At 43.7% G+C, this 25,390-nt stretch overlaps 1 protein-coding gene across 2 annotated transcripts; it reads right to left on the bottom strand.

Moving 5' to 3' along the window:
- Positions 1-569: 569 nt before the first annotated feature.
- LOC148876446 (dimethylallyl, adenosine tRNA methylthiotransferase) lies at positions 570-24,684 on the bottom strand. Of its 2 annotated transcripts, XM_088966858.1 has the most exons (8): positions 24,398-24,684; positions 23,876-24,225; positions 23,589-23,677; positions 23,290-23,428; positions 3,347-3,445; positions 3,123-3,245; positions 2,673-2,935; positions 570-1,212 (listed from the first exon to the last, which is right to left on the bottom strand). In XM_088966858.1, exons 2-8 carry the CDS (start codon positions 24,030-24,032, stop codon positions 1,102-1,104), a joined length of 981 nt encoding a protein of 326 aa, XP_088822984.1. In that variant the 5' UTR covers positions 24,033-24,225; positions 24,398-24,684; the 3' UTR covers positions 570-1,101. The 2 variants fall into 2 exon arrangements, with proteins under 2 accessions (XP_088822984.1, XP_088822983.1); XM_088966857.1 differs by lacking the exon at positions 24,398-24,684 and having other exon boundaries at positions 23,876-24,355.
- Between the last annotated feature and the right edge of the window lie 706 nt (positions 24,685-25,390).

Here is a 25,390-nt window from a genome sequence, read left to right on the forward strand (position 1 = left end):
GTATAGAAAATCAACATATTTATGAGAAGAAAAAGAAGACACGAAAGAAAATTCAAAAAATATAGGGGTTGAACCCCTATTTTTGTTATAGAGAAAAGGTAGAAGAAGAAAAATATGTGGAAGAATAAATGTGTTGATTAGACAAAATTTCAAGTTCTTCCCTTATTGGTTCACATTTTGAAATTATCGATGACTCAATACAGTAGTTAGCAATGTTTGTGTTGATTAAACCCTAACAAATAAAAAAATTAATTTATAAACACAAAAAACAAATATTTTTCTTTAATAATGTCTTATAATTATAATCTAAAAAAAAACAATATAAAAGTATTTTATTACACAGTATGCAAAACTACTTGGCGACTGAGTGAGGCGAGCCTCCAAGGGCATCTTGTCACCTAGGCGCCTGCCCAGGTGTTGCCTTGACAACTATGTTTATAGCATACAACTTATGAATGCAGCGACTCCAAAAGGAGTATGTTTGCAGATGCACAGATGCATAGCATATGTTGGCTCATTAACTTTCCTTCCATGGCCTGGAAACAGGGCCTGCCAGAAACTATCACACATGGTCCAAATTGTTTTCTTTTTCTTTTTCCTGTTAGAACATATGTAACCCGCCCCAGAAACTATGGTGCTCTTGTCAAAATTAGAAACAGGAAAAACCAACAACAAACAAATTCCAAGAACTAAGAACTTGGCATCCACATTAAAGTTAATCAATAATGACAGATTACATTCATCTAAGAATTTTTTGTAGGTCTCAGCACTATGATCGATATCCACAGTACCAAAAACTCCTCCAGCTAGTGCAAGGCTGCTCAACTTAGAAGCCTTGCACAGATCCATGCTCAGTATCACCTTTCTCTTTTTCTTTTCCCTTTTCTTTCTGAAGTGTGGCTTGAACCGCACCTAGTATTGCAAAGCAAAGAAACATTAAAAACAAGTAGACATGAATGAATGCCCGGGAATACAAACAGTGGTGGGGAGAATGGATCGTCGAAATCAGACTGAATAAGCTTTCCAGTGGATGGTCAAATTTCGTGAACTTTGAGCCTCTGAAATTATCTTCAGATTTGCAGCCCTCTCATCTCCAATGCCTCATGTACTAACAACACCAGACACCCAAGGAACAATTAAGGGTGCTGTCGGGTGGGCACTTCTATATGAATCAGAATATTTGTCTTTGAAGTTCAATTTAGGTTTCTCTGCCTGTATATAAAAAAAAATCATAAAGAAAATTCTGTTATACAAAAGAAATCCAAGGCAGGTCTGGTCAAGCAATAATTAGACCTTTTCCAAGATAATCAGATCATAATCCAATCGAAAGGTAACTTCTGATGAGATATTGCCATTTCGGGCAGAAACAAGATGAATACACAACATATGATAAAAATTACTAATGTGTGTCTACGATACCCGGATACCTGTACCTAGGGCCGTTTCATGTCAGATACTTCAAATTTTAGTGTAAATTCCATATCCAATCATGTCCTTGCCATATTTGGATAACAATGGAGTAGGGGTATGTGTATATGTGGAGTATATAATAGTGGATTTTGACGTCTTCAACTAAAAATAACCAATTTTTGATAGCCTAGTAAATTGCATTCATCTGGCTAATGTAGGCACAATTTAGGAGAGATACCAAAAGTGTAGTACCAACCTTTAGTATGTGAACCAATAGTGTCTTTGATCCTACAAGCAATAAACCCTCCTAGTGAAACCAATACAAATAATAGGAGGTAAAAACTCATTCAAAACTCGCAGGTCAAGCATTGACATCTAAACATCTCATCTCCAAATTCCTCACATGGTAAAACTTAGCACCTGCCACCCCGATACTACCTTGTAGACTCATCATTCTGAGAAAATATCTCTCAGTTGAGGAAGAGGGATGTAATTGCGAAGTGAAAATTCTTGTCAAATTAATGACACAAAATGGGTGTCCAAACCATCTTAAAACCTGGACCTTAGACTTCCCTCTTCACATCCCTTAAAAGCATTTTCAACAAATAGAAGATGAGATCCCCCTTCAATGAAAGCCCATAGAACAACTACCGCAAAAATAATGTTACAAGCTGCCCAGTAAAGCGTAAAATGAGAAAGAGATAGACAGTGGCATACACCATAAGTACAAGATTTGATCCACTAAGCAACTACTTTGAAAAGTAATGATTCGTATTATGTGTTTTCTAATTTGCAACTATACTTAGAATATAAGCTGACACCACAGATACCCATGAAACCAATCCTGGTATCCCCTGTATGTACAAATAGGACAGGTCAATCATACACGAAGCTATAAGTTGGTGCAGGTGCAACTACGGAATATTTCAATACTGGTCCCAGGGATCATGTTCAGAGTCCAGTTTCTTCTCATGTATGTTTCCTTATACCTCAAAAATGCACCAACAGGAAGGAGCAATTTGTTGCAAGTGAAGACCCCAAAGGAGAAAATCCAGAAAAAAATTGGTTCATAAAATGGAAAAAAAGAGTAGGACAGCTCATTTTTTAAGAGATGTGAGACCTTGGAGCTGAATGATTAAACCAGAGTCATTGCTGGCTGCACTCAGGTGGAACAAGGCAGATGATGATAATAAAGTAGTATAATAGCCCATAAACTAGCCAATGAAAATAACACAACATAATAGAATAATGCTAAGCCTTACATATTTCAGCCAGCACTCCTGATGCTTGTGTTCATAAATATCTGGTGAATAGCACCCTGTTTCAGATGGGCAATAAACCCATATGTTGCACTTCATTGCACCTCGCTTTGCACGTTTAGCCTGTTCAAGACAAGCCTGACAACAGTCAGCAGCACTTTCCTTGGGGTGAGTGAGGCCCCATCTGACAGCAGCCCCATCATAATCTGTATGAAGCTCAGCATGGCATTCAGGTGGAACTGGCGGACCAGCTAGAACTTCATCATCTGGAGAGAAAGATGCCCCAGAGGTTAAAGAGCATGTACTTGGATATATCCATGCTTTTCACAAAACAATCAGGATGGCTCATGATTTGGGCCAACAGAATGTAAGTATTAAAATGCAGAGATCTGGAAGAGAATGACAGGAAACAGAGTTTGGTCAACATGAGGAAAAAAAAAGATGATTTTTTACCAAGCTCCTCTTCACCCTCTGGTTTATCATCATGTTCATTGTTAACTATCTCAGCTGGAATCCAAAGCCCAATATCTTCCAATAGCATGGTCCACCCAGACTCCAAGGCTCTTATTAGATTCCCTGCAAAAAAGTACCTTCAGTATACAAATAACTGTTAAATCTTTATTTTTCAACTTAATAAATGGAAAATATCACAGATAAGCATAAGCAAGAATATATACTAGCTTCTTTGGCTTGAATGGTTGAATTAAGTGTTTTTTTGCTGCGTATCAGCTGTTTGGTCTCTTCTAATTTTTCCTTGCGCCAGATCTCCACCAACTCTGATCATAAAAACCCAAATCATCAAGTAAATTGGTCAGCATATGGAATCAGGAAGTGGGAAAAAAATAGCAAAATTAAGCATAAACCTTCAATGGTAGGTTAAATATTTCAGCACATCTGATGATTTAAAACTTCACCAACAGTTCGCCAAGTTGTTGAAAACATCACATGTTAATAGTGAATTGTGCAACAAAGCACGTGAGGATCAAATATTGGCATGTTGAAACAAAGCAAGAACATAACACTTATGGGCTATTTGCCAATATTTATGATTTTGTTTTATTAAAAAAATTGCCACATCAGTAAAAACAAATTTACTGACATGGCAATTGTTTTGTTTTTGAAAAACAGAACCATACATATTTGCAAACACCCCCATAAAGAACAAAAAATAGTGGGATAAGAACCACTGAAAAATTTGTTAGCCAATGCCTATGGAGAGGAAATCATGCACCATACATTGGTTTACTGGTACCTCCTGGACAATGCTTCGATGCAATAAACCAAGCCAAAAGGAAAAGCATTTCCAGTGTCTTGACTATTCATATTTTTTCTGGATGGTAACTTGTTTGTACAGATTATACTTAAGTTTCAATTCTTCTTTCCCTATATTATAACAACTCGTACATGAATTATTCCCCTTCCTGTCTTTATTTTCACCCTATTTTTCTTAAAAGTGTAAAAAAATTGATATGCAAGCACAGCCCTAGTAATACAAGTAGCTATAAAATGAGAATCTTCTCAGCTCTTATAAGAAAGGATTAAAACATCGATACGATACACCCAATACAAAGCATATTGTATTGGTATCAGTGTACCCAAATACACTTAGATACACCTGTTGGTTCGGCTGTCTTAATTTGTATGTTTATCTTTGTTGGGTCTTAAGTCATTAGTTATTGGGCCTTAGTTACTGGGCCTAATCTTATTTAGTGTTTATTTTGACTAAGTGTCCCATCACTAATCAGGGGCATTCTTGTCTATTCATGTAACATTATGTAATGTCCTTATATATAGTAGATTAGGGCTGGCTGAGGATTATTCTGCCGCCCATCTCATATCTTCTTCTTCTTCTTTCATTCGACAGCCCTATTTCAGCAAACATGGTATCAAAGCACTAATCTTTCTACTGGTTACAGCAGCCGCCTCTTCTTCTACTCGCAGTTAACTCTCTCATCTTTCTTTTTAGTTGCTGCAAAGAAACCCTAGGGTTGGTCGTAGAACACAGCTAGACCTACATCTAGGGTTTCCCTTGGTTGTAGGGCCCAAGGGGAGGTAGACCCAGAGGCTGATGCCCTAATAGACGCAGTACAGCAGACTGTAGCCATTCGGCTAAGATAGATCTGTGTAGAACAGATCTAAGCGGAAGGACTAATCTCAACAGTCCTAGAACTGTTTGTGGGTGAGGTTATAACCTGCGATAGCAATGCTTAGCACACAGTAGAAGCCAACACAGCAAGTTGCAGGCTGCAGCAGCAGTGATTAGAACACAGCAGAAGGTAGCACAACAGAGTATAATCTGTGATAGCAGTAATTAGGGCACAGTGTGCAGTGTAGTACTCGGTGTCTCAGCTCTGTGTCAGGTTCTCAGGACTGAGTTTACAGTGTAGCAAGTTCCGTAAGTGTGAAACAGTTCACTATATATTGCGTTTATAGTTTTGACATTTACGAGTAAGTGAAGATGTCTTCCATATCCGGGGAAGTGTCTTCTAGAGATGTTAGGGATTGTGAGAGGTCTCCTAATCAGGAGAATCCAAATCTGCACAGCCTACAGATCACAAGTGTGTTGTTGGATGAGTACAACTTCAGGGAATGGTCTGTCTCAGCCATGCTTTTCATCACATCCCGGGAACTCACTGGTTACTTGGATGGGACAAACTACTAATTCCTCCCGAACCGGGTCCTTGGGTTTTACTGCCGATGAGGTAGAGGTATTTAACCGGGCCCTAGCCCGTCTAAGGACCAACTCTCTTCCATCCTCCTCCCTTGCCAGATCAGGTATTGCCTTTGCCTTTAGTGCAACTAGTACTATTGATCCTGCCTCTTGGATTATTGATTCTAGTGCAACTGACCACATGACACACATGTCTTCTCTATTTTCTTCCTATCACTTAATGTCTGGTCAAGATAAAATGAGGGCTGCTGATGGTTCTCTTTCTACCATCTCTGGGAAAGGAGTGGTTGACCTAAGCAAGGACCTCTCACTCAAATCTGTCTTGCATGTTCCCAATCTTTTTTCAAATCTCTTATCTGTTTCAAAGCTTACCAAAAATTTGAATTGTAGCATAACCTTTTTTCCTACTCATTGTGTCTTTCAGAACAGATTGACGAAGAGAACAATTGGGAGCGGTCATGAGTGTGGAGGTCTCTACTACCTTGATGCAGACATCAGTTCGGCCTTGCAAACATCTGCTACTTGTAGTCAGTCCAATGTGGAGTCAATAGCTAGGTTACATTTGTGGCATGCTAGGCTAGGTCATTTACCTTTTTCATCTTTGGAAGTGTTGTTTCCAGAATTATTCAAATGTGTTTCAAGTCAAGAGTTAGTTTGTGAAGTCTGTCAACTATCAAAGCAATGTAGAACTGTTTATTCAACTTCGAGTAATGAAATTCGAGCTTCTTTTGACTTAGTCCACTCTGATGTTTGGGGCCCCTCTCCTATTATTTCTGTTGATGGCTTTCGATACTTTATCAGTTTTATTGATCACTATTCTTGATGCACATGGATCTACTTATTAAAAGCACGAGAAGAAGTGCCGCGGGTAACCATGACATTTTGCAAAATGATTGAAACACAATTTGGTACGAAGGTCAAACAATTCAGGTCAGATAATGCTGTAGAATACTTTGAAAGGTCCTTGAATTTGTTTATGGAGGATGCTGGAATGATTCATCAGTCATCTTGTGCTAGTACCCCGCAACAGAATGGGGTTGCTAAGCGCAAGAATAGGCACATATTGGAGACTGCTCGAGCCTTACTATTTCAGCACAAAGTTCCAAAAAACTATTGGTCTCAAGCAATCCTTACTGCATCATATCTGATAAATCGAATGCCATCCAAGGTATTGGGGATGAAAACTCCTTTCTCTGTTCTTTGCCTTCATCTTTCTGACTTTTCTCTTCCACCGAGAGTCTTTGGTTGTGTATGCTTTATACATGTCAAGGATCCGAAAAAGACCAAATTGGATCCTAGGGCTACAAAGGGAATCTTTTTAGGGTACTCCCCTACTCAAAAGGGATACAAGTGTTATGATCCAGTCACCAAGAAAAAATGTCACAAAGGATGTGGTATTCTTTGAGTCTCAATCCTATTTTCATTTTTCCCAAAATCCTCTTCAGGGGGAGACTAGTGGGATGGAAGAGGATTCTTCTGTTTCCCCATTCTTTGTACCTCCCTCGACCTCAAACCTTCCATCTTCTCCTCCTGATCCACCTAGTTGTGGTATCCCGAGTGAATCTAGTGAGGCTCCCATTGTACCAGCTACTACTAGTGATGTTGCAAATATTACTGAAGACTCCAGCAGGCTGCAAAGAGATATCAGAATCACCTACAACAGAAGGAAGAAGGGTCCTTTAACTCATGACAGCAACCAATTGGACTCGGATCAATCTGTCTCAGAAACTCAAGGTAATCCTATCAGTTCCTCTGACTTTGATCTTCCTATTTCCCTTCGTAAGTCTACTCGTTCTTGTACAATCAGACACCCTATTGCTGATTTTGTGTCTTACTCACATTTGTGTCCTCGCTATTGTTCTTTTGTGTCTGCTCTCTCTTCTGTGCATGTTCCTACCAGGTATTCTGAGGCAGTATCTGACCCAAAATGGAAAGAGGCTATGGACGAAGAAATGAAGGCCTTAATGAAAGCAAGGACTTGGGAATTAGTGGATCTACCAAAAGGGAAAGGCACTGTTGGATGCAAGTGGGTGTTCACTGTGAAGCATAGGGAGGACGGGTCCATTGAGAGGTACAAGGCTAGACTGGTAGCAAAAGGGTTTACTCAAAAAGAAGGGATTGACTACAAAGAAACTTTTGCTTCGGTGGCAAAACTCAACACAATCCGAGTTCTATTATCATTAGCTGCAAATTTCTCATGGGAGCTACATCAGTTGGACGTGAAGAATGCTTTCTTGAATGGCGACCTGCATGAAGAAGTGTTCATGGATCCTCCACTAGGTTATGGTTTTGGCAAGAAGGTATGTAGACTGAAAAAAGCCCTATACGGCCTTAAGCAGTCCCCTCGAGCTTGGTTTGAGAAGCTATGTGGGGTCATGAAGAAAGGGGGTTATACTCAAAGTGGGGCAGATCATATCCTATTCATAAGGAAGGGAAATGGCAAACTTACGGCACTTATTGTCTATGTGGATGATATGGTAATTATAGGGGATGATCAAGAAGAGATTAAAAGACTAAAGGAGGTTTTGGTTGCTGAATTTGAGATCAAAGACCTGGGCCAACTGAGATACTTTCTTGGGATTGAAGTTGCAAGGTCCAAAGAGGGCATCTATATATGTCAGCGGAAATACATCATTGATCTTCTTCAAGAGACAGGCATGATGGGGTGTAGGCCAGCAGATACTCCAATAGAACAAAATCATGGTCTACAGGAGTCAGTAGGAGAGGACTACCTTGATAAGGAAAGATACCAAAAGCTGGTGGGGAAGTTGATATACCTGTCCCTCACTCGCCCTGACATTGCTTATGTTGTACATGTTGTTAGTCAGTTCATGCACACTCCTAAAATTCCTCACATGAAAGCTGTGGAAAGGATCCTCAGATATTTGAAGTCTTGCCCGGGGACAGGAAGTCTACTTCTGGATACTGCACCTTTGTTGGAGGAAATTTAGTTACATGGAGGAGTAAAAAACAGAATGTGGTTGCTAGATCTAGTGCAGAGGCCGAATACCGAGCCATGGCTCATGGTGTTGCTGAACTTTTATGGCTTAAGATCCTGCTTGGTGAACTTGGAATAAAGATTGAGTGTCCTCTCAGGTTGTACTGTGACAACAAGGCCGCCATCAACATTGCAAATAACCCAGTGCAACATGATAGAACAAAACATATTGAGATAGACTGTCACTTTATTAAAGAAAGAATTGTCTCAGGAGAACTCTGCATTCCTTATACTCCCTCCGAAATGCAGATTGCAGATGTTCTGACTAAAGGGCTAGCTACAGTGAAATTCATGGACTTACTTGGCAAGCTAAACATGATTGACATCCATGCTTAGCTTGAGGGGGAGTGTTGGTTCGGCTATCTTAATTTGTATGTTTATCTTTGTTGGGTCTTAAGTCTTAGTTATTGGGCCTTAGTTACTGGGCCTAATCTTATTTAGTGTTTATTTTGACTAGGTGTCCCATCACTAATCAAGGGCATTCTTGTCTATTCATGTAACATTATGTAATGTCCTTATATATAGTAGATTAGGGCTGGCTGAGGATTATTCTGCCGCCCATCTCATATCTTCTTCTTCTTCTTCCTCTTCTTCTATCATTCGACAGCCCTATTTCAGCAAACAACACCAATACAAAGATTTTTTTTTCAAAACTAAAATTTAAAATGATGAATGGCTCTCCAATACCTATAAAATTAAAAACAAAAAGTAAAAAAAAATATATATATAGCATATCGGCCATATCAATACACACTGATACCCTTAAGTGTATAATATTTTAATCCTTGCTTATAAGTAAGGGACAAGAAATTAACTAAGTTCCAAAAACAAGAACCGTGCATGACTACCAAATATTGACTTGAAAATTAACAACCATATACATTTACCAAAAATAAATTAACAACCATATGAAGCTCAATTGCCCTCCTTTCTGAAGGTTTGATTTGCTAGGGACTAGATCTTGAGTCTAAGCTCAGGCCTCATATAAAGCCCAAAGCCTGGGCTCGAAGCCTAAAGCCCAACCAAGAAATTGGGCAAGAAGATTTTTTATTTTTACTCAACAACAAAACTGATTTATGTATATTAAATGACCTCAAAACCCAAATATACTAAAAGATCTCACTATGGCTTGAGAAAAGAGATGAGGAACAAAGAAAAAATATATTATATAATTGTTTATTATATAAAATATTATCAGGGCGGATTTTTCTAAGAAAGCCCGAGCCCTACCCAAAAAGTGGACCTAGTGCTTTGGGCCTAAAATCCAATGTTCAAAGATTCAGACTGGGCATAGAACTTATATTACAAGTCATATAAATACTATATATAATATGTTTTACAACGTTTAATATACTTAAATATGGTGTGTGGATGACAAGTTCCTTAATTTGTAAAACAAATAACTAGCGTTTAAGTCTTATAATTTACATTTTCTTTAAAATACATTCATAATAAAAGTAATATGTACAGTAAATAGTAATTAATTAAAACAAGTCAAGAGGTGGACTAATTGTAATTAAGAAATATATGAAAATAAGAGGTCATGGGTTCAAATCTTATTAAACACATTTTAAAATGTGAATTGATTAAAGACCTGGGCAGTTTCCTTAAACCGAGACCGGTTCACCGGTTTTCTGGTTAAACCAAATGGCCATCCAGTTTTCACTGGTTTTAGCAAAAGTGGTTATTGGGGTAAGACTGAACCGAACAAGGTCCTGGGCCACAGTTTAACCTGTCTGACTGGCTGGTCTGGTCCGGTTTTCTAAACACTGTAAAATCCTGTCCAAGCCTGACCAAAAACAAGCTGGGTCAGCTTGTGAGGCTACCCTGCCCATGAACAGGTCTACTGGGGACCATAACCAATTTTTAATTGATGGTCGTACCTTCACTTGGGTGATCCAAACCCGAGAGAATCATCTATAGCTACAGTATTGGTATATTTTCAGATCTAAATTGCAAGTTTCCTGCCCATGAATTGTTAAGGATTGCTTGATCATTATTTAGTGTAAGCTGTTTTTTTCTTCTTTTTTTTTTTTGTTGCTTTGAAGCATAATATAGAATAGAATTTCACTCATTGCTACTGAGATGGATAATGCAACAAATGAATGGTTAGGACTTACCTGATCATTATTTTCATTTTTTTCCCAATCCTAAGTAGTTAATTCATGGACATTTTGATAGATTCGTAATCTAGCAAACAGATCCAGATAGAGATTAAACATAGGCAAGCAGGGTTGGGTTTATGACCAACCCCAAGATTTGGTTCCCCAGCCTGATGCCCAGTTGATGTAGGAGCTAAAGAGTCAAAATTGGAATTTTATGATATTTTATGTATTTCTGTATTTTTGGACAGTAGGGGTATTTTTGTCATTTTTGCAATTTTCTGTGGAGTCCAATGGTAGGGTTCAAATTGTCTAGTTATAATTTGTTTATGTTTAAAATTTCAAAATCATTGCATAAGTAGGATTAGAGTTACTGAGTCTTCTTTGAATTGAAATAGGATACAACAGCTTAGTTTGAGTCCTACTAGGATTACTGAGTCTAACAGTTTGACTCCTAAGACTATTATGAGTTTAGAGTCTATTAATACGTATGGATGCTTTAGACAAAGGCAATGAAATATATTGAATTTTCTTCAGCTTATGCTAGCTATGGTGAGTGATTCCCATGCCCTAGAGTGATTCTAGGCACCCTGTGAGATTCCAGGTATTTTCTCTCTTCTTTCTCTCCCTATTTTCTCTCTTATTCCTTCAAGAAGCCATTACAGCCATCAACAACCATAAAACTCTGATCAATAAAACCATTCAACATTCTCTAAGGACTAGAACTGAGCTGGTCCTACATCACCAGCACAATCTGAGGTAAAGCCCAAGGTCAGCTCAGCCTGAGCTAAACCCTAGCTCAAGCCATGTGAACTGCACATGATGGTGTGCAATCCGGCCGGTCCTAGCTGTCAGCGACCTTGCCTCTGAACATAGCTACAGGGAACCTGAAACGGAGAAGATGAGGAAACTCCGGGGGGAACCTGGTGAGATTGCTCCGAAGCTCAAGTTAGAATTCTCTCAAAGGCAAGATAAAACCAGATGGCGCAAAGTTCACATACCTCGTTCTTGGGGGGTAGGGGGCCTTTTATAATCACCTCGCGCACTCACTCCTAAGCTTCTGTCAGGTCGGGTATGATTATCCCTGCGCTCCTGCCAATTCGGGTGTCATCACCTCTGCTGGGACAGAACCACCACTGCTCTCTTTGTCGGAGCCGTCTCTGCAACTGGAGATGGCGGTAGCAGGTGGCGGTGGCAGGTGGCCGTTGGAGTGCGGCTGTCAAGCGTCAGATCCCAAGTCAGTCAGGTGCACCACCCCTGGGTACAGACTTCCTCGATGTCAGGCGTGGTACGGTTGTTCAGTTTGGTGTCCTGGAGGCGAAGTGGAGTGGTGAGCGAGGTGAAGTCTTGAGTTCGGATAGAGGTGTGTCTCGAACTGCCATGGGGCAAGCCAGTTCGGGTCGTTGCCCTTTGTGCTTGCAAGGCTCGGGGCTTAAGGGAGAGATCGGGCTCCTTACGGGGAGTTCGGGCTCCTTGTAGGGAGTTCATACCGTTGGTTCCTCTTTTCGGAGCTCGCGTCTTGGGCGTGCTGTCGTGCCGAGCTGTTGCCTTTGCCACGTGTCGAGTGACTACGAGGTCGGGCCAAATCTTCCTTCATCAATTGCCCCCCACTCCTCGTGTTTAAGGGACTTGCCTTGGCGCGAGGAGTTCGCGAGGTGGCAGGTGGATTTGTCCCGTACTTCGAACTGTTTTTGACTGATAGCGTGAGGTGTTCGTCCGGATTTTCTGGGTTTCTCGAGCGCCAAAGAGACGGGAAGCACGCCAATCTGTCTAAAAATGCTGATAGACATGGCGGCGCACGCTTATTTCAAATTTCAAAAAAGCGCGCCGCTGGGAGACGTGACAACGGGTCTTTTCAAATTCGAAAGACGTGCACTGGCGTTCTGTCAGTTTCAAAAAGACTTGCGTCGGCGTTCTGTCAGTTTCAGAAAGACGTGCACCAATCACGTCTCGGTCTCAGGGGGCGTGTGGTCAGCGCGACTGCGGGCCATCAGATTGGCTTTGATCTACGTTGTTGGTTCTCGGTCACTGTGGGTATAAATAGTGGGGGACCCCAGTCGCTTTGTCATTTCTGCGCTTTGCTTCTTGAGCTCGCGTCCAGGCTTTTAGTTCGCATTCAAGGTTTTTTGCTCGTTCAAGTTCCCGTAGTCCGTTCAAGCCTTTTTCCGGGTGAGTACCTTCCTGGAATCCTATCTTCTCTCCTCAATGTCTAGCTCGGATAGCTCAGACGGTTCTTCAAGTGGGTCAGATGCAAGTTCTACGAACCGAGTTGCATCCCCTGATGGTTCTAGCGAGCCGGAGGTAGAGCTCGAGGAAGAGTTCGAACCCGTAGGCCGAGTCGCCTCGGGTAGATTGGCATCCACCTCTCGTCGGGGTCGGACGTTAGACAAGTTTGGCCCCTCGACCATGACGCCTGAGGGGCTCCAATCCCTTATTACCTATTACAATTTGCCTAGGGAGTACGCCTATTTCATACCTTCGAGTAGCCTTCCTTAGGAACACGGTCCTGAAGAGATCGTGATATTCCGGGAGCAGCTCGCTGCGGGGCTGCGACTGCCTTTCCACCCCCTCCTTGTCGAGGTCTTGAACCACTTCGGCGTTACGGTCGGCCAGCTTCACCCGAACTCCATTCGTAACTTGGTGGGGACAATCTCCCTATTTTGCGAACAGGGCTTTCCTTTAGACTTGGAGATCTTCTCTTCCATTTTAATGCTTAAGAAGCAAGCGGGTCCCCTTCCCGGGCGTAGGTGGGCGTATTACCTGTCTCCCCACCCGGGTTTTAAGCTTTTGCATGAACTTCCCAACAAGGTCCTGGCGTGGAAGCGGGACTACTTTGGGGTCGAAGTGCATTGGGGTGGCCGTTTCAGACCAGGTGGGGGATGGCCGCCCCTGACTCCAGTGTTACGCTTGATAAAGAGACGGTGAAGGGCCTCCAGCAATGGGCACGGCTTGGGCTAAAATGCCATCAGTATCTGACGGAGGCCAAGCTCATTGCAACCGGCCTGAGCTCGGGTAGGTTCCTTACAAAGAGGTTTTTTGTTTTGCTCTGTTCTTTTTTTTTTTTTTTGATGCCGAGCTCTTTTCGCAGGGGCCCCTTATGCCGAGACTACTTACATGGGGGCTCCCGCTTACTCTGGGTCTGCTTATACGCGAGCTGGGCCCTCGGGCTCGGGAGCCCAAGGGTAATTCAGGAGCGTGTTGTCGCCGAACCACGCTCTTCAGAAGAGTAGGGAGACCATTTTCCCCGAGGAGGTCGCGGCGCGAACCGATCTTCCTTTGAACCAGGTGGCTTGTCGCGCTGTCACTCATGCCATGGTGGTAAGTCAGATTTCTTGTCGGGTTCTTTGCTTTTATCCCTCTTGTTATCATTCTTTTGTTCAGTTGTTCTTTCCTTTTGGTAGGTGAATTCTTCAATCCATGTCTTGGCGGCCCAGGTGGAAAGGAGCTCGAGGCAGGCGCGAGCTGCCGAAGAGGCTTTCCGTGCTGTAGAGGCGACTTCCCGAGCTACTGAGGCGGCTACTTGCGCTGCTGAGGCGGCTGCTCACACTGCACAGACCAGGCAGGCGAGGTCTCAGAGAGATGCCGAGGCCATGGGAGTCATAGTGAAGCACATGGCGGACTTGAGGCTGGATTTGCAGCATCAAGTCGAGTACCTTCAGGAGGACATTAGGGAGAGGACGCAGATCTTTTCTCAAGGCATTGAAGATGCCAAGAAGAAGGCCATCGATGAGTACATCGCCTCGCCGAGCTTTGACGACCTGATGGTGGACTCGTACAGAAGGGATTCTAAACTAAGCCAATGGATGATCCAGAATACGTACCCCGACCTCGATATTAGTGCCATATCCACTTCGTCCGCCCACAATCCTTTAGCTCGGTCTAGTCGTGCTTTCAGTCTGCGGATGGCTCTATTCATTACTTCTGTCTGACCGTTTGCCTGCGGGTGTGCGACCGATGTGAAGTTCTGACGAATTCCCATATTTTGGCACCATTATTGGAACTTGATATCCTCGAACTGCTTGCCGTTGTCGGAGATCGGTACCTGAGGTAGCCCGAAGCGACATACTATGTTCTTCCAAAAGAAGTTCTGTATGTTTCGAGTTGTAACTATTGCCAAAGGTTCAGCTTCTATCCACTTTGTGAAGTAATCCACTGCCACCACTAGGAATTTTCTCCCACCTATTGCTGGCGGTAATGGCCCCAGGAGGTCGATGCCCCATTGTGCAAAGGGCCATGGACTGGTGAGGTACTTGAGGTCGGCAGCAGGCTGATGGTGGATATTGGCATGCTTCTGACACTTGTCGCATTTTCTGACGAGCTCGACAGCTTCTGTCTTCATCGTTGGCTAGTAGTATCCTTGTCGAAGTGCCTTTTGGGCGAGGGCTCTGCCCCCCAGGTGTCCGCCGCACAGAGTGTCCACCGCACAGAACTTCATGAGTGTCGTGGAGTATGAGCTCGGCTTCGGCAGGTCACAAGCAACGCAGGTAGGGGGAGCGTGTAGGACCGTCGGTACAACCATTCGTCTATTATGACGTATTTGGCTATCTGGCACTGCACCCTCTTGGCTGCATTGCGGTCTGCAGGGAGGGTTCCATCTAGCAAGAAGCTCGCAAGTGGGTCGATCCAGTTCGACTCTGCTTCAAGGACGGGAGCGACCTCCTTTGCCCCACCGAGAATGCTAGGCCGAGGTAAGTCCTCTATGTACACGATTCTCATGGTGTTGTGACTCGCGCTGGCTAACCGGGGCAGTGCATCGGCCTCATTGTTCTCTGACCTCGGGATTTGCTTGATGAAGTGTGACTGGAAGTTGAGCAGAGCCTCCTTTACTTTTGCCAAGTATGCGATCATAGTGAGCTCGCGTGCTTCGTACTCCGCTAGGTTCAACCCATAACCTGGTTGACCATGAGTTGAGAATCACTGCAGATAACTATGTGCTTTGCTCTTACCTTTTGCACCAGGTTCAGTCCGGCTATCAGTGCCTCGTACTCTGCCTTGTTGGATGCCGCAAACTCAAAGCGTAGTGCGTATTCCAACTTCGTGCCACCCGGGCCGCGTAGGACTAATCCAGCCCCACTGCCCTGCTTGTTCGAGGAGCCATCTACATGAAGGATTCGTGGCTCCTCATCCCAGTTCGCGTTTGGCCTAACTAAGAGAGATGCCACACTGGCTGCTACTTCACGGGGTTCAGACTCTATTGGCTTAGGAGCTCCGGGCTCACCCGAACTGGGGATCTCGGGCTCAACCAGCCCAGGGACTTCAAGGCTAAACGTGCACTCGGCGATAAAATCTGCTAAGGCTTGGGCCTTAATAGCAGTTCGTGGCTTATACTGGAGGTCGTACTTGTTGAGCTCGATGGCCCACTTCGTTAGCCGACTGGAAACCTCGGGCTTGAATAAGACTTGCCTCAGAGGTTTGTCAATCAAGACCATGACAGTGTGAGCCTAGAAATATGGACGGAGTTTCCGAGCTGCAATTACTAGTGCATATGCTAGCTTTTCTATCTGCGGATATCTCATCTTTGCTCCCTGTAGAATTTTACTAACATAATAGACAGGCCGCTGGACCCGATCTACTTCTTTTATTAGTACCGAACTGACCACCTTGTCACTTGCCGAGAGGTACAGTTCTAAGACCTCGCCTTCCTCGGGCCTGGCTAAGGTTGGCACAGTGGCGAGGTAGCTTTTTAGCTCGTCGAACGCGAGCTGGCAGTCTCGGGTCCATTCGAACCCTTTGCCATTGATTGCCTTAAAGAAAGGCAGACATCGGTCTGCCGATTTGGACATGAAGCGGCTCAGAGCGGCTATGCGGCCGTTTAGCCTCTGAACTTCTTTTACTTTTCAGGGTAGTCTCATATCTAGGATGGCCTTTATCTTGTTCAGGTTGGCCTCAATACTGCGCCGGTTGATAATGTACCATAGGAACTTACCCGAGGTGACACCAAAGACACATTTGTTGGGGTTCAGTTTCATGCTAAATTGATGCAGAATTTAGAAGACAGAATCTAAGTCTTGTATTAATTCCTGTGAAAACTGCGTCTTGACGACCATGTCATCTACATAACATTCTATTTCCGTGCCAATTAAGGGCCGAAACAGCTTATTTACAAGTCTCTGAAAGGTCGCCCCAGCATTCTTCAGTCCGAAGGGCATGATCTTGTAGCAATATAGGCCAAACTCGGTTATGAAGTTGGTTTTTTCCTCATCGGACTGGTCCATCCTGATTTGATTGTAGCCTGACTAGGCGTCCAAGAAGCTTAGCAACTCATGTCCCGAGGTCGCGTCCACTAGGCAATCAATTCTGGGGAGGGGGAAGCAGTCTTTTGGCCAAGCTCGGTTCAGGTCGGTGTAGTCGACGCACATGCGCCACTTGCTGTTTGCCTTTTTCACCAGTACTGGGTTGGCTACCCAGCTCGGGTAATGAACTTCCCTTATGAAGTCCACTGTGAGGAGCTTTTCGACCTCCTCGTCGACCGCCCTCCAGCGTTCCGAGGCTAAGTTGCGTTTCTTCTGTCTAATGGTTCTGACTACAGGGTCAGTGTTAAGTTTGTGAGTTATAAAGTCAGGGTCAATACCGGGCATATCGGCCGCAGACCATGCAAAAATATCTAAATTTTGAAGTAAGAAACTCACCAGTTCGGTTCGTAGAGGCTCCTTGATGGAAGCACCGATCTGTAGCGTTCGAGCCGGATCCGTAGCCGAGGTCGGGACTGCGACCGCTTCCTCTGTGGGTGAAGCTCGTTCCTCACCCTGTTCCATAGGCCGCTCCAGCTCGAGGTCGTCGGCCGCCTTGGTATTTCCCTTCAGGGCGGCAACATAACACTTGCGGGACTCAAGCTGGTCGCCCTGCGCTACCCCCACACCGAAGTTTGTAGGGAACTTCATTGCCAGATAGTAGGTGGAGACCACTGCCTGCAGAATATGCGTAATTGGCCGCCCTATTATGGCATTGTATGGGGAGGGGGTCGCGACCACCAGGAAATCGTGGTTGAGTCTGACCGCACAAGGCCATGTGCCGACTTCCACAGGTACTGTTATCTTCCCGAGGGGCCTGACTTCCTCTCCGTTGAAGCCCACCAGAGGAGTGTTTGCGGGCTTCAGCTCGCTTCTCTGCAACTGTAGCTGGTCAAATGCCGACTTGAAGAGGATGTCCACCGAACTACCTGAATCCACAAGTACGCGCCTGACTTCGAAGTCGTTGATCCTTAGTTTTATGACGAGCACGTCATCGTGGGATTAGTGGACACCTCGTGCATCGTCTTCCGTGAAGATCGGTTCTTCTGTCTTCGGCCTCTTTGGAGGGTTCTGTTCTTCTCGGGCTGCCTTGCGAACTGACGTCCGGGCTGCTACTGAAGTACACCCTGCTACCACCGAACCTCCCACTATCACATGGATGGTTCCCCAAACTGGCCTCTCTTCCGGAGGCTGTCGTTGCAACGCTTCGGCTGGTCTGCTGCTGGATTCGGGGGCGTCCTTTCCGTGCTTCCCTTGCCAACCTATCTTATTGTTATTATTATATTATGCTGTACAAAATTTCTCAAGTATCCGCGACAAATGAGTCCCTCTATCTCATCCCGGAGATTATTACACTATTCGGTACTATGACCGTGATCTCTATGAAAACTACAGTACAGATTTTTATTTCTCTCGTTTGGATTCCCCTTTAGGCGAGGTGGCCACTTTACGTATGGGGCGTCTTTGATCGTCATCAAGATCTCGGTCCGCCTCGTGTTTAACGACGTGTAATCCGTCCGAACTGCTAAGGGAGCTCGGGACGGCTGGCTCGACTTCGCCTCCCGGGCCGGGTTTCTTCTGTCACCTGGGTTGGAGGGCTCACATTCTCTTTTCCTTTTCTCGACCCCGCCTTCGATCCTTTGGTTGATCTCTTCCTCTATTCTCATGAACTTGTCCGCGAGCTTGAGGAATTCAGCCACGGTCGCAGGCTGGCTGGCTACCATGTGCCATTTAAACTCCTTATGCGTTACTCCTCTCTTGGCCACGGGAGCTGTACCGTGGGGTCTAATCGCGGTATCTGCAAGCACAACTTCATTGAACCGCTTGATGTAGCCCCGGATGGATTCTCCTTCTCTCTGGACTACTCCGAAGATGCTTTCCTCGGTTTTGGGGCACCGCTTGCTGGTAATGAAGTGTGCGGTGAAGACCTGCACGAACTGGGTCCAGCTTCTTATTGACCCTGGGGCTAGGTTCCTGTACCAGGTGCGGGCCACCCCCCTGAAGGTGGTAGTGAAGGCCACGCACATGCATGATTCACTGGCCCTAGCGAGGTGCATTTAGGACTGGAAAGCTTCGACGTGGTCGTTGGGGTCAAAGGACCCATCATACTTGTCCAAAGGTAGGAGCTTGAAGTCTCTGGGCATGGGGACTGTCAGGAGTTCTGATGCGAGGGGGGAAGGAACTGAGAGAATTGGGGCAGCTTTTACCTCGTCCGAGCTCGTCTCTTCCTTACCTCTGAGCTCGGGCAGGACAGAGGTGGCAGTTCGGCGACTTCGCCGGCACCTTCGTTAAGTGGGCCTGGTACTGGCACTGTTGGCCTCTGTGTTGCCGAGCTCGATGGGCCGGAATGTTAGTAGTCTGCTGCTAGGGCGCTGAATCGGTTCTCTGTGAGCGGGAACTCAGGCTTAGAGCGCCGAGGTGCTGACTTTGTGGGTGAGGTTCCCGACCCGCCTGCGAGCTGCGAGGCGGGGGTGATTTTCCTTTCCCTTCGGCCTGGGGATGAGGCCTGGCTGTTAGGGGGTTCTGGAGCTGGGAGGCTTCTCCTCGGTGAGGGCGTCCACCTTGAGGGGAGGCCTTAACCGGCTTCGGAGCAAGGTGCCGAGGTGGAACCAGTGATTGGTTCAGGGATAATTGGGGGAACTGCTGCTGATAGTGGTGTTGAGAGAGGTGGTGTAGTACTTGGTGCTGCTAGAGTTGATGCTGCTGGAATTGTTGCATTTGGGCTTGCATTGCCTGCATGCATTGTATTAGGTCGTCAAACAGGTTCTGACGGGTCGCCAGGGGGACAACAGTTGGTTCAACAAAAGTTGTTTCGATAGGGAGTGGAAGAGGGATGTTCATGGTAGGAAGGTTTATAGGCGCCACTGTTTGTGGCGCATTCAAGCTGGGGATCCCATCCACCGAAAGGGGAATGGTGAACTGTCCGATGCACACCACGAGGACTTGGAGTTGTTCCCCAGTGGTGTTCGTCTCTGTGCCACGTCCGGCATTGCTGGAAGAAGCCATGATTGTTGGGGTTTTTGGAAGAAGAAGAGGTTATGAGAGTTTTAGAGGGAGGCTTTTAGAAGTGTTTCCCACAAACGACGCCAATTGATGGTGCGCAATCTGGCCGGTCCTAGCTGTCAACGACCTTGCCTCTGAACGTAGCTACAGGGAACCTGAAACGGAGAAGATGAGGAAACTCCGAGGAGAACCCGGTGAGATTGCTCCGAAGCTCAAGTTAGAATTCTCTCAAAGGCAAGATAAAACCAGATGGCGCAAAGTTCACATACCTCGTTCTTGGGGGGTAGGGAGCCTTTTATAATCACCTCGCGCACTCACTCCCAAGCTTCTGTCAGGTCGGGTATGATTATCCCTGCGCTCCTGTCAGTTCGGGTGTCATCACCTCTGCTAGGACAAAACCGCCACTGCTCTCTTTGTCGGAGCCGTCTCTGCAACTGGAGATGGCGGTAGCAAGTGGCGGTGGCAGGCGGCCGTTGGAGTGCGGCTGTCAAGCGTCAAATCCCAAGTCAGTCAGGTGCACCGCCCCTTGGTACAAACTTCCTCGATGCCAAGCGTGGTACGGTTGTTCAGTTTGGCGTCCTGGAGGCGAAGTGCTGGAGTGGTGAACGAGGTGAAGTCTTGAGTTCGGATAGAGGTGTGTCCCGAACTGCCATGGGGCAGGCCAGTTCGGGTCGTTGCCCTTTATGCTTGCAAGGCTCGGGGCTTAAGGGAGAGTTCGGGCTCCTTACGGGGAGTTTGGGCTCCTTGTAGGGAGTTCGGACCGCTGGTTCCTCTTTTCGGAGCTCGCGTCTTGGGCGTGCTGTCGTGCCGAGCTGTTGCCTTCGCCACGTGTCGAGTGATTACGAGGTCGGGCCAAGTCTTCCTTCATCAGCACAGATTGATTAGATTTAAGGATTTTTTGTTATTTCTTTATGAGTATTTTCTACCCTTCTTCCAATCAGTGACAAAGCCACCATTAGACATTAGAGGATAGTTGTTTTCTCTTTCTTTTTCTGTAGTTAGGCTACATATCTTAGTTTCTTTTTTTCTTCATCTTACTTGGGGCTTTTGCTCTTTCTCATATATGCTTTTCTTCTAGTTTCTCCTCCATCAATAAATTCTTTGTTCTCCATTATTGGTGAACAAATAACAGAGATATTTTCAGCCAATGGAAAGTACCAAAATTTTGTGAAACAACAGGGAAAAAAATGTCTCAGCAAAAGCCACTCAAATGCATCCACAAAGTTCAAAACTGAAGTAGCTCATCACAAAGTGTAAGGAATATTAAACCGAGGCTGTAAATGAAGCCAAGATTGAGCCTTGAGTTGAGCTCATTTGGCTAAATGAGCCTGAGCCAAGTTTGGGTGGGCTAGACTAGATTTAATCTTGGCTCACTTAAATATTATAAGATATAAAGAAGCCCATTAACCAATGTCGGTCCCAGCTATATGGGGTCTTTTGGGAGGCAGGGACTGGAATATGGACCTAACTTTCAGCATTTACTTGCATGAAGTGGATACTCTCAGCAAATATGCACTTTCAAGTTCTCAAATATACTATAGCATATATCATGAATATTCATAAAAAAAAACATATATCATGAATAATTAAATTAATATATTGCAAAAGATAAGTATAAATGTTATAACCTTTTTGTTTTTTTCTTTATTTTAATGTGTTTGTCTATAAATTTACCATATAATGGTGATACTTGCCTTGGCTTGACGTCCAGGACATAAAAGTTACGCCTGAATATTTTAAAGTATCATATGGCGCTACAAGAATGAAATGAAGAAATTTAGTTGGTTGACAAGGAATATGTTGGTCTCTGTACAGTGGGTGGGGAGATCAGCAAGGGGTAAATAGGGAAGAATTGTTTTGGGCTCAGCTGTGATTCCTGTATTTCTTTCCTAGTTTACTTGTAAGATTCAAGGAGGGGCTGCAACTCGCGCCTCTCCCTGGGATGTTGTATGAATTTACAACTCTAAATCAGCTTCTAAATTAATAAATTTACTATTATTCATCAAAAAAATATTTTAAAGTATCATATAATATCAATGCTTGCAATCATTAGTTGTCTAAATATTTTAATCCTTAAATCTAATCACTGAGTTAAGACATTTAACGAAGTACAGAAGAAGAGGTTTTAAAATCTAAATGTCTTTTCATCTTTTTATCCTTCCATCTTTACTTGCACGCATGCATTTCTTTTATCAATAAATGCACCATTTTATTAAAGATTAAAAGAGCAACAGAACAAAGACGGGGAAAGATAAGCTCTCTTCACTCTCCCCAAAAGGAAATCCAATTACAATAAAGCCCAAAAAAATTTATCTCTTTCCACCCCTTGTTTCTCTAGCATCAGCAAAGAATTAGCACTTGTTTTGACCCACTGCAACCTTACTTCCATATGACTATATCTTGGGTTACCCACTTAAATCTCCTTATTTCATTAGCATAGCACCAAAAACCATCTTCCTTCTTCACTTTCACACATACATGGCACTTGCCCTTACGTAGATAGATAATTATAGATAGGTATGGACTATGGCCTCAAAACATGGTCTCCTAAAATTTAAATATTGTGTAAAATAAGAACTGAGCCTGAGCTTGGCTAAATAGACCTGAGCTCAAGTATTAATTTGCAAACCCAAGCTGAGTGGCTGAGACCAGTTCAATTCAACTTCTTTAGAACCCCATGTTAAATCATAGGTTTACAATATTCAAGTAGTCCAATTATGCAAATCCTTCTAGATAATTTACAGGAATCTAGTGATCATAAGAGGTAATGGTGTATGAGTATGACCACGAGTCTGCTAAATTGCTTTGTTCCTCTTTGAGTAAATGTAGTGCAGCATGATGCATTCAGCTAAAATTCTGAATATGCTTTGCAAATATTCTTGCATTTAACTTGATCCAGCAATGCTAGAAAAATTCAAGGCTATTTTCTTGATCCAGGAATTTCCTATAAAATCAATAACTTGGCTGTTCTTTACTTATCCTTTTTGGACACACATCATTAACTTGATCATTCACTGATGTGCAGATAGTAGAAATCATGGCCAAATCATGCAAGTTCTCAATTTATGTGAGCATATGGAGCACATTACTATGCAAAAGAGAAATGGTTAGACTTTTCAGTATAAGGCCTCTGGCATCCCACTGATCACAGGGAATTGGGGAGAATTAAATATTGACCTGCTCAAAGATTAGGCCTCTAGTTTTCTTATTAATTTAAAATAAAATGACAACAGGTGCAGAACATCTTTCCTGAAATATTTGATCACCAACTCTTAGACTCCATAGAAAATAATAAACAAACCATTGCAAGTTACAGTTAATTTTAGAGTGATGATTATTAGATGATAGGATAAATGAGAGGCTAACATGAGCAAAAACCTACAGAGACACGCAGTAGTGGTAGCAATTTGACCTCTTGTGACTATAGAAGCATTCTAGTTAATGAAGATATAGCATTTCTTGTCTGGTTTCCAATTGAAGCATTCTAGTTAATGAAGGTACAGCATTTTTCGTCTGGTTTGCAATTGCAAGTCAAAAATAAACTCCAATAAAACTAAAGCACAATCTCCCGTCCAGAAAAATCGAAGGCATAATAGTGGAGAAAAATCACACCCACCTCGCTGTTCGCTCACATTTGCATTGGCATTCAGCCCTTTCAACCGCTGCAGAATCTCATCGGTTATCTTCTGTTTCATGGGAATGGATAATTCTACTACACTTTTTTCTCTGGAAAATTCCCCTCTAATTTCCTTCACCTTTTACCCACACATAAAAAGCAACTCAGGAGATCAATTTTAATCAATAATGAAACTAGAAAACTCAAAGTACTCAACTCCAAAATTTACAAAATCACCTTAGGAAATATCAAACAGTAACAGCACCAAACAAATCCCGGAACCAAAATACGGATCTTACCAATCTAACAAGTTCTATGGGTTCTGACGCCTTTCGAATCCGAATCGAATCCTGCATTTTCCTAATCTGATCTGGAGTATATTTAAGAACTGAAAACACGGAAAGTCCCTTTCAACAAACAGGCACCAAAAAGTACAGAACAACGCAAATCGCAAAATGGGTTTTTTGCATTACAAGCGAATCGGAAAAATCTGAAAATGGGTTCTTCACAAAAAACAAATCATAACCGAGAAAACACATATATTAGCTATCATGACATGGATATTGTCGGTTGAAAACAAACCTACCCTTGGGTGGGGCATTATTGAAGACATAGACGGAGGAGCAGAAGGTGTAGAGAACGTAAAGAGCTGCAACAATGTTGATACAACAGATGATGACAGTGGTTCTCTTATAAGAACACCATTTCCCTCTCCCTTGGTATCCCAATTCTACCCTCGCCATGTCTCTCTGTCGTCCGCTTCGCTTTCCTCTTCATACCATCATCTCTCCCTCTGCTTCGCCCAACACGGAAAGAATCATTCTAAGGACCCTTCCAGATTTCCTGGTGCCGGACGAAGTGGTGAAGCAATCCCGGTGAAAGAAACACGCTTCTTGTGCAAAGAAAAGAGAATGGGTCTGACGTTCAACTGAGAAGCTAAAAAAGAAAAACAAAAGGAAAAAAAAAAAAAACACAGTGAAGGCCTAATACAGTATTTTTGTTCTATTTCTATCCTGGAGTTTCGGGAACTTGCCGGGGGTCAGTGACTTTGTGCTAACTGTTAACTGCTAACTTCTACCGAAATAAACTATTAACTGCTAACGCATACCTTATTTCTTAATTGTTAAAATGAGATAGTGTTGTTATTTTTCTTCTTTCGGACAACCCACTGTATGTTTTAGTCGCATATTGAGATTTTTAGAACACGAGATGTTCCCAATACATATGGGATTGATGGGATAGAGCTGTGAGGTGATATTAAGAGTACTCTTTGATAAGCAGATCTCAATTTGATCCTTATGGAACTGAAAAGGTAAAGTGCCAATCCCGATACCATGAAACGTTCCCGGCATGCATTGGAAACATCTCCCCAATTTATCATGGGGAGAAGTTAACAATACACGGATGGAAGATGTTGTGGGAAGCTTTGTGAGGTGTCAATCTGATCACTCAATATCAATTTGGGTGTTTGCATCTCATAGTCACAAAGACCCTACAAATTCACATCTCCGCCCAGCACGTCCCAATAGTGTATTGGGAACATCTCTCAATGACATACGGGAGATGTTCCCAATGCACGCTGAGATATGCTGTGGGGTCTTTTGTAGGGCACCCTCTGTGGGGTACAGATGTGAATTCAGACCCTACCCATTCATCACTGCTGGTGATTTAGAACTATGGTTTTAAAAAATAATCTAGAGATGAAACTCTTTTGGCCACCGGTTTTCGGGTTGATACTTCGTTCATCCGATTTGAATGGACAGCCCGTTTTGATAATAAAAAATTTTAAAAATTAAAAATAATTAAAATTAAAAAATTGCCAAAAACCATTGAACGGATTTATGGTTAGATCACCTGGATCAATAGGTCATTGACCGATTCAACGGTTTTTGGTCAAAGACCGGGTTTAGGATAAAACAGACTGGTTGCCTTGATGATTTTCGGGCCGAACAGTCCAACTTTCCAGATCAACAGCAATTCGAAAACCATGTTCAGAACATCTCACGTGTTTACATGTTACCATTCAGGGGAGACATTCTATATGCACATCAGTATTGTCTTGTGGATGGATGTGGGTAAGAGATCTAGATTGTGAATTTGG

The sequence above is a fragment of the Nelumbo lutea genome, chromosome 1 (assembly GCF_056320005.1).
Source record: "Nelumbo lutea isolate HS-2025 chromosome 1, American lotus-T2T, whole genome shotgun sequence".
Taxonomy (NCBI): Eukaryota; Viridiplantae; Streptophyta; class Magnoliopsida; order Proteales; family Nelumbonaceae; genus Nelumbo; species Nelumbo lutea.

Excerpts from the sequence above, each read along its gene's own strand:
- LOC148876446 (XM_088966858.1), bottom strand. The coding sequence starts at position 24,032 with ATGGCGAGGGTAGAATTGGGATACCAAGGGAGAGGGAAATGGTGTTCT. Across the intron at positions 3,446-23,289 it reads AAATGTGAGCGAACAGCGAG|AGTTGGTGGAGATCTGGCGC; the intron begins GTGGGTGTGATT and ends TTTTATGATCAG. Across the intron at positions 1,213-2,672 it reads AGGAGTGCTGGCTGAAATAT|GCAGAGAAACCTAAATTGAA; the intron begins GTAAGGCTTAGC and ends TTTTATATACAG.